This window comes from Castanea sativa, chromosome 5 (assembly GCF_040712315.1).
Source record: "Castanea sativa cultivar Marrone di Chiusa Pesio chromosome 5, ASM4071231v1".
In the NCBI taxonomy this organism is placed as follows: Eukaryota; Viridiplantae; Streptophyta; class Magnoliopsida; order Fagales; family Fagaceae; genus Castanea; species Castanea sativa.
The window spans coordinates 74,156,821-74,166,559 of record NC_134017.1 but is presented as its reverse complement, the minus strand read 5'-3'; the positions used below and the strand labels follow the sequence as shown (position 1 = coordinate 74,166,559).

Here is a 9,739-nt window from a genome sequence, read left to right as displayed (position 1 = left end):
TTGTTATCTTAGTAATTATGATTTTTTTTTTTTTTTTGTAAAAAATTGTGATATTTAAATTAAACTAAGGCACACAACATGTACAGTCAAACCTTTCACTAAATATAAGTAAAAGAAAATTGTATTCAACAAACAAATATTTCTAGCCGCAGACAGAGACAATGAACTTTACCAAATTCTAACAAACATTACTAATTAAACCGAAACAACCAAAAGCAAAATGAAACATGATCATACACTTTTAAGCATAATTATCAAAACTGTATTGGATTGTGTCACCAAGAAAAAGGATGAGTCTTGGTAACAATGACTTTATTTTCTTGGATACAACAAAATCAATCAACATGTTGCAGGTTAAACGATTGGTGTAAATACTTCTTAATTGTAGCTTCTTAAAGCACTAACGAGGATATAGCTCAGTAATTGAAGCCTCATTTGCTGAGTGTTGGATATAGCCGCCTTCGGAATGATCTGATCTTGTCACCTCCAAATTATGCTCCCATTGTGATGATATGTCTGATTCAATGTTGCTGTGCATAAAGAATGCTGGTTGTGATGGTATTGGAAGAGTGATAGAGTAGCTATTAAGCATAAGAACAATCATAGCCATGGTTGGCCTATCAGTTACACTTTCTTGAACACATAGTATACCAATGTGGATGCATCTCATTATTTCAGTTATTGAGCTATGTCGTAATGTGGGATCAATAATATGTGAAGCAGTTCCCTCTCTCCAATTTTTCCATGCCTACAAGATATAATGCAATGAACAGACATTAATGAAAGGAAACTATTCTATTAGCTAATATTGCTTTTCATCCCACAAAAATGGTTTAGTTGCAATGTCCCCCTAAACAACAAAACTATATGCAAAAAGAAAAAAATTTCTAATTGAACAATTGATAATAAAAATTGCACCCCATGTTATTAGAAATTATGTCAATGTAAACAAAAAAAATAATAATAATAATAATAAACTTCTATTAAATACTTTTGAGAAATTGGCCTTTTCATATAATTTGACAGAATTTCTAACAAAAAAAGGGGCAAGAGAGAAACATTGCTCAGTTTTAAAATTGAAGGAAGCATTACAACTATATCATATTTAAGAGGGGGAAACGTACTTACATTCATACCTACATATTTATGTAGTTGCACTCACAAGAACAGAGAAATGTACTAGAATTGATCATACTTACATAGCTTAGAAGGTCCTCCACATTCTCTCCATTTCGAAAGCAGTTGTTCCTCTGTCCACTCACTATTTCGAACACTAACACACCAAAACTAAAGACATCGGATTTCATTGAAAATTGTCCATGCATTGCATATTCTGGAGCCATATATCCGCTACATAGTACACATTAACAATATTAGTTTGATTTTATTTCTATCAAACAAAACAAATATTAGCTCTCCCCTCTCAATATACTTACTAAGTCCCCACAATTCTACTTGTATTAGCTTGAGTTTGATCCAATAAAAACAATTTTGCCATGCCAAAATCTGAAATCTTAGGATTCATTTCTTCATCTAAAAGTATGTTGCTTGCTTTAAGATCACGATGAATAATTCGAAGCCGCGAATCTTCATGAAGGTAGAGAAGCCCTCGAGCAATACCCCCTATGATTTTGTAACGCTTTTCCCAATTCAATTGTTCACGCTTGATAGGATCTATGTAACATAGCGTATGATTTTAATGGAGGTACTTTTTGACAAGACATGTAACCCAAAAGAAAATTTATGAACACAAGTTGATAGAAAGAAGTGTATACATACCAAAAAGAAAGTGATCAAGGCTTGTATTTGGCACAAACTCATACATCAAAAGCCTTTCATTCCTTTCCACGCAAAACCCTATGAGTCTGACTAAATTACGGTGCTGAAGTTTGGCAACCAATAGAACCTCATTCTTAAATTCTAGATCTCCTTGTCCAGAATTTGTTGAAAGCCTTTTAACTGCAATAACTTGTCCATTATAGAGCATACCCTGACAATATATAAGAACAAAATTTGTGGAATCAGATGAGGGAATTTGAAGATTTTTACTGCAAATGATATAGTTTTCCATAATATTATACTATAAAATTACCTTGTAAACAGCCCCGAATCCACCCTGTCCTAGTTTATTTGCTTCAGAAAAGTCATCTGTTGCAACTCTAATAGTGTCAAAGTCGAATTGCAAAGATTCCACGCTTCCAATTTCATCATCAATATCTTTACACGAAGAGCAAGTAAATACTTATATTAATAAATCAAATTCAATATTTAAAGAAGGGTTCCACTATTTAAAATACGTACGCATATAGTACTAATGATAAAAATAAGTCACTTCTTGATAGAAAATTTTGATTCAACATTAATTTGTTATTGCCTATAGCTGATATATACAAAGCCTAGCTAACTTTCTGAATACAGATTCTTAAACCAAATTTTCACTTACTTTCTTCTTTCTTCGTTGGCCGTCTCTTCACTCTTAAATAGATGCAGATGGAGATGATTAGTACCACTAAGGCAACAGATGGTACAACTATAATGATGACAGTCTTTGATTTGCTTAACCCATTCCCGCCTATAAAAACCATAAATCTGTTCTGGTTAGAACATTATGGGTGTAAGATCCTGGTCAATTAGCATTACAAACCTTAAGAGATTGTAACTATATACAACTTCTTAAAACCTTTTCTGTTTTTGTTTTTTAAAATACATTTACTTAAATAAACTTGAGTAAAAACTGTAAACCAAAATCTACTACCAAATGCAAATGACTTAAAAATGATATAGCATAAGCCAGGACATCTTAAAATAATTTGTAATGTTACCTTCTGAAGTGGTGGGATTGGTTGATGGTAGATATGCAGCGTCAAAGAAGGAGTAGTCCTCAAACCTGAAATTACAGCTGGGTCTAACTACTCTCCCACCTCGCTTCCCACTGCAACATTGTGGAATACCTTCAAAGGCGCCTTGTAAGCAACTGTCGCATTCTTTATCAGACAAATCAGGTGTGCATTGCAAAAGTGCATATAATCTCTTAAAGTCTGGTGCGGATTCATTTCCTGCTGCGAACTTACGAAGAGAATCACCCGCTATGGCTTTACTTTTTAGGTTGTCCAACAAGGCCCTGAGATCATCATTGAATTGATCTAAATTGGACGATATATTATTCAGGTTCGCCATAAAGAAACCAGGATTAGTTTCCATGAGTCCAAAAATGGAGCTGCTTGAGTAGCGCAACATACACTGGTCGTACCATCCGATTGCCCCCTTTTCATTGGGACAGAGCCGTGTGAGAAGATCAGAGGAGTTCTTGAGGCAACCACGACAATCATCTGGCTTAACATCTCCTCTACAAAGTCCAATTCCATATACTTGGTCAGAATTTTGGCCGGATGAAGAATTGTAGAAACCGTAATCAATTTTGGTGTTTGAGTAGATGGAGGAGAGGAGTTGCTTGAGGTTTTCTTCATAGGAACTATTAGTGGTGTAGGTACCAGTTTCGTTCAAACAAAAGTGGTATAAGAAGGCTGGCTGCGCATAGGCTTGAACAATGAGCATAAAAATGGCAGAGAGGAAGAAAAGTGTTCTTGAGGAAACCATTGCCATGTGTTACATGAAATATTGGCAGGATTTTGGTCTAAAAAGAAGCTTATCATAGGGTTTTGTAGAGAAGTGTTAGAGGGTGTTGAAATGGCTTGAATTTAACTTCCGTGTATTAACATTACAAGTAAGCATTAAATGCTATCTTGTATGAATTGTCAAAGAAAATGGCAAGGAAACAACACCAACTCTCACCGTATTCATGCATAGCCGAATTGTTCTCTATAGGCAATTAATGAATGCATGCCTATGTTAGAAAGTTTGACTTGATCAAACAAGTCAAAGATGTGCAATTCACCATTTAATCTTACGTAAAGAATTACTACACTCATGCATTAAATGATGTAGGATTGCTTGGCCACTATTGTTGACTTGCTTCCACAATTGATAACTCATTGGCATTCATGAATTATCAAGGAGCTACACCTAAGCAAATCAATTTGTGCTAGCCGAAATGGGTGACTCCATTGGCAATAAATGCTAGCCATTTTTGTTGACTTGATAAGTTTCATGATGGTGATATTTTGGTTGAAGTGTAGCTATAAATAGAGGTGGAGCAAAATGAGTTATCAGAGGATGTAAGCTACGGATTGCATAGAAAGTTAGTGTCTTGCAATTTGTCTAAATACAATAGTGTGTTCTCTATTTATTTGTGAGAGAACCAAGGGTGTATTTGGGGTTTGGGTTGTGAGAAAGTGTCTTAAAGCTATTATTGTAATCTCCATAGTTATAGTGAAATTTATTCTGTCGCCTCCCGTGGACGTAGGCATATTGTCGAACCACGTAAATTCCTTGTATTATATTTTCTCTCTCTCTCCTTTTAACCTTGTGTAAACAAATTATTTCACCCAATTTTCACAACAGAGGGCTCAGTTTTAGCTTGTCCGTGGTACGTTTTACGAAATATAGAAGTCCATGATTTTGAAAATTCTAATGTTAAATTGAAATATTCAACCTTTTCTCTTTTTCTCTAGGAGCTTGTCCGTGGTACGTTTTACGAAATATAGGAAGTACATGATTTTGAAAATTCTAATGTTGAATTGAAATATTCAACCTTTTCACTTTTTCTCTATTGTCTGCTTGAAGAATTATTATCGTTTCTCTTTGGTGTAGTGGTCACTTTGCAAGTATAAATACTTGTGGGATGTGGAAGGTGGAAGGCAAGGACTAGAGTTCAAATCTCCAGAAAGGAGCTTCACACACATATACATTTAGATTGGGCTAGAGTAGAAATTCTACCTTTTATAAAAAAAATTATTAAAAAAAAAAAAAAAAAACGTTTCTAAAATATCCTCTGTTGTGAAAGTTTGTCATAACTCACGAGTGCGAGGCATTTGAAATTAAAACATTTGGTGGTAGACAACACTTTCTATTCTTTGACGTTATATGCTGTATGCTTCAATATTTGTGCCTTGATGAATGGGTTTCACTTCACACGCTTTGAATACTTAACAGGTGATTTCCTCGCTGGAGTCTCCATGCTCAACTATTAGTGCATTTGCCGCCCAAACGCGTATACTTTAATGCCGTCGATGATGGATTACTACTTACCTAACTAGGCAAATATTTCCTCCAAAAAGGGTCATAAAAACTAGGCTGATTGCTAAATTGCTAGATGCCCCCACAGATGGAAACATCTGGCCCAAAAGAGCAACTTTCATTGAACGCGCCCTCAAAAGAGCAACTTTAATTTATTCCTATCTTGTTTGTCAACTGTTCTATTTGACAATTTTAAAAAATAATAAATGCAATTTGCAAGTCTTTTTTGATTAATGTATCATTAGTTTAATTGAATAGTCAATATTCAATGGTTGAAAACTTTGAAGACACACGGTGGGAAACCAAAAAGAAAAAAAAATATTATATTTTCAAATATAAAATTACAATAAAATTCTACTAAATTCTTCCCCTCCCCGTTATAATTATTGAATTTTTGAAAAAACAAATTACTAAATTCTATTTGATTAATTTAGTTATAATTATCAAATTATTAAAAAATCAATCTATTAAATTCTAATTGAAAATTTTAGTTTAAATTAAGAGAGGTAATTTTAAAAACTGATAACCTTTTATTTAGAGAACTTGTGGGAAATAATATTTCCTCAAACCGTAAGATTTATAAGATGGACAAGGAAATTAAATCGAGGGATCGGGCTGTGCATAAAAAGAATATAAAAAAATAAGAACTTCAAAAAACTACTTGATATTGTATTGAATAAATGACTTCCTTACTTGGAGAGCAGTGGTCTTATAGCTTTATTTGCATGCTAATTCGGTAAAATGGGCGAAATTGTTAGTGCACAGCTTCCTATCGCATATAAGTGCACTAACAATTAATCTGAGTAATTTCTGGTAAGATGGATTGTCGTTAGACTGATTGCTGTCCTCTACAAAGGCAGTGCCAAAATCAAAGCATACATACTTTGGGTTTAATAAATTTCTAAGGATAGACACAAATTTTCTCATGGCGATAATAAGGTGCTTATGGTTCTTATAATTGGTGCAGCACCCTAGGTCTCATTCTTTTTGTACTTCTTAATTTATTCCCTGTCGTGGACAGCATATGGAGAACCTCAACATCATTGGCAAATTCAGCATGTGTATCTCTCTTTTATGCCTAGTTTTTGGTTTTCCTTCTAATCGAGTGTTCTCAGTCATCTTTCTTTTTTATCATGCGCGCGTCTTCATCATCTTTAGTCTGTTACTCAAAACATGCATCTGATCAATAGCCTCCCTAGGTATAATATGCATTGTGCTCATTATCCAAGCATTGGCCTTCATGTCGCCAACCATTGCTCGATATATTTTAGGATCTGTTTGCCTATGTAAGGCTACCGAATCACACAAAATGATTCGTCTCTCTTTAGGTTCTACATCTACAACATTTTAAAATCAGTGACATGCTTCATCATAAAGTCATTTCTTTGTTAATGGTCCTCAAACCTTCTGTGTAGCTATTCTCAGGTCATAGGTAGTCCCTCCTCTTTGGTCACTGATACAGCCTTTTTAAGTCATTTTTTACATGTTGACATAATGATATTCATCCATCGTCGTTGTTTGCTGTTATTATCAACAATTTGCACATTCATTCTACATTTTCCATTCTCCATCCATGTCGGTCATTCAAGGTTATCTTCTTCCAGGAATATTTGAGGCACTTTTGAGGCATCTTCAAAGAATCCTCATGAATTTACTTTCCGAACTCAAATTGTCTTTAAGCTTTCACCTTGAATTAAGAGGAAGGACTCTTGGAGATATCGAGCCCAATAGTCAAGATCCCAGCCCAATTGTGCTTGGTCTGTAAGTAAAGTATTCTACTTGTACTATTGTCAATTAATCATGGTTCATTATATGGTTAGTTTAAAGTTTAGCCTGTTATAAAATCCAATATTGGGTATATATAGGCTGTTAGGCCGAATCATATAATCCTTCTATTCTCTCTCCTCTCTTCACTGTTCATCTCAATTCGATCCCATGTTACATTGAACCTAATATAAAGAGTTTATACGAGACTAAATCCTAAACTAACAGTCAAAATTAAAACAAGGATTTAAAATTGGAATTGGCTGTTTCATTTGATTGATCTAAATATGGGTGGTACTTGTAGGTTGGCTGGGAATTAATAAATGATAAATCTACGTACTACGCGCAAAGACCGCAAATGTTAGCAATAGAAAAAGGCTCTCGAGTGGTGCAGGGGAAACATTGAACCTCCAGAAAACTTGTCCATGAACATATAATTAGAAGAAGTTATAATTGTTTAAGAGTTAAATTTTTTTACTACTACAATATTAAATCCTAGAACTAATTATTTCTTGTTAGATTAATTTCTCTCACACACTTTCAAAGTCAAGAATGCCGTCTATGCCTCCAATTTCAGTTTCAATGAAGATTATTTCTCATTAAAAAAAAAAAAAAGAATTTTGTCTATGCCTCTAAGGTCGCAAGTCATTTCACATTTCTCGAGTCAGCTACATAGCCTACATACAATTTTCGGGAAATTTTGTGCTGGGTTGCAAGAAAAATTGAAATAATTGCCATAAGCTAGGAAAACTAAACCAGTAAAAAACTTGAAGAGGATTTAACCTAGCTATCCTTAAGATAAAAAGCAAATACACTATAGAGAATCGAAGTTTACAATAAAACTTAGACCACTAACATCCTATTGCTATCACATGTAGAACTTACTGACACGATCATGTGCAAGCTCCGAATCCACAAACTCCTTCTCTATCAGGCATTTGCAACACAAACACCCACATTTGTGACTTTGAGATTCCACTCAAAGGTTTTGGATCTCCTTAGACGTTGATCTTATATGGAGCAACTTCTACAATACCGGATCTTGAGATTCTTCAAGGAATAATACCTATAGAAGACTTTAGAGAGTTTTTGGGTACAAAACCCTAGATCTACAAAAGAGGCACAAGATACACTCTAATCTCTCTAAAAAACTATGAAAACCCTACCTAGGGTTAGCTTATGATGTCCTTTAAATATTGAAAAAAACGAATCGCAATTTGGGCTTCAAACGGATAACTTATGGCCTTTGTACGTTTGCCAATTTTTTGCTGATATGCGACTTTCGATCGATCGAGTACCAATCAAGTACTAATTGAACGACTTTCGATCAATTGAATACCAATCGAACAAAACAGATTGTAACTTTTTTTTTTCATCTCGAACTTGAGTTCTTTGTCCAGGACTTCAATGTAGACCATTCTAAACTAATGAGATTTAGTTTTTGTCATGGTTTGCCAACATTACAAACTCAAAACCTAACAATCTTCCCCTTTGACAATCCGTGACAAAAAACACATACAAAATAATACCCATATACAATAAAATGCCCAAATACATCACAAATCCCAATCTAAGACTCTTAACCTAGAAGTTGCAAGAAGAGGTAGAAGATCTTGATCAGAATGTACCTGTCTTTCCTGAAACACTGAAAAGAACACATCACCGCATGTGTGGAAAGAAAGACATATAAACAATATGAAACACAAATATAAAAACAAAAGTGAACTAACTCTCCCCCTAAGTTAGATACATCAAAAAATTTTATTTTCTCTCCCTTTCAAAAACAATTTCAACTCCCCTTAAACAAAACAAACAGGATTCCTACATTTCATCTATTTCTCATCCTTTTTGTCACATATTGACAAAGATAACTCAAACAAAGAGTAAATAGAAAACATACGCAACAAAAGTCAAGAGAAAATAGAGAATCAAGGAAATAAATGAATCCAGCTCTATAGATAATAGAGGCAAATCCCCCTATGAAGAGCAACAACTCTCCCTAAGAACAACAAAGGTTAAAAACAAGCTTCTCCCCCTATAAAAATCGAAAAAACAAAACAAATTTTGGGAAAAATAGTTTTGGGAAAAATTTAGGAGGTGGAGGAAAATAAAAAGACACAAACCAAACTCAAAAAAATTGAGGTTGCACATGAACACAAATATTCTCTCTTTCAATAAATGCAAACTTGATACTATGTAACCCATAAACAGATGGTGTTTGAACTTAAATCAAGTAGAGAAAATATTTGCACATTATTATCCATCATATCTCTTTAGAAAAATATTTTCTGTAGTTCACACATAAAAATAGCATATAGTAAAAAGTACATAACTCAAAAATTAATTAATCAATTTTTAAATCAAGTTGAGTAGCCAATTTAGCAAAGTGTATGCATGTTATATGTGAAAAAAATAAGAGATATGACTGCAAAAATGCAAGATGGATATATAAAACAATGCAATGCATGTGAATCCTAAACATAAATGATGCATGGAAAGAAACATTTTTGGTCAAAAACTAAGAAACTGGAAAATTTTCAGTTTCGATCGGTCGAGCATCAATCGAATACCAATCGAGTTAGGCGGAAGCAAGCTTCAAAAACCTGAAAATTTTTTATTGATTGAAAATTACACTTGATCGATCGAAATTCTGGAAAACAGAATTTTTTGAAAAACAGCAGAAGTTTTATGCAGAAAACACTCAAACCATATAATTTCTTAAATGAAATGCATAAGAATGAGTTTAAAAGTTTTCCAAAAACATTTGTTTTCAACCCAGAACTTCAAAACAAGATTTTTAATCATCAAAAACACAATTTTTGCCAACCCTTAAACATAT

At 33.8% G+C, this 9,739-nt stretch overlaps 1 protein-coding gene across 1 annotated transcript; it reads right to left on the bottom strand.

The window, feature by feature from the left end:
• Positions 1-203: 203 nt before the first annotated feature.
• Positions 204-3,603, bottom strand: LOC142634226 (cysteine-rich receptor-like protein kinase 29). Its single transcript, XM_075808517.1, has 9 exons — positions 2,823-3,603; positions 2,444-2,572; positions 2,093-2,241; positions 1,780-1,990; positions 1,437-1,674; positions 1,196-1,350; positions 1,125-1,136; positions 979-980; positions 204-748 (listed from the first exon to the last, which is right to left on the bottom strand). Exons 1-9 carry the CDS (start codon positions 3,601-3,603, stop codon positions 401-403), a joined length of 2,025 nt encoding a protein of 674 aa, XP_075664632.1. The 3' UTR covers positions 204-400.
• Between the last annotated feature and the right edge of the window lie 6,136 nt (positions 3,604-9,739).

What these genes read in the sequence shown, in the direction of transcription:
- LOC142634226 (XM_075808517.1), bottom strand. Translation starts at nt 3,603, where the DNA reads ATGGCAATGGTTTCCTCAAGAACACTTTTCTTCCTCTCTGCCATTTTT. An exon ending in GCCAACGAAGAAAGAAGAAA is followed by an intron (nt 2,242 to 2,443) that starts GTAAGTGAAAAT and finishes TATTAATATAAG; the next exon opens with TATTTACTTGCTCTTCGTGT. An exon ending in CCTTGATCACTTTCTTTTTG is followed by an intron (nt 1,675 to 1,779) that starts GTATGTATACAC and finishes TATGTTACATAG; the next exon opens with ATCCTATCAAGCGTGAACAA.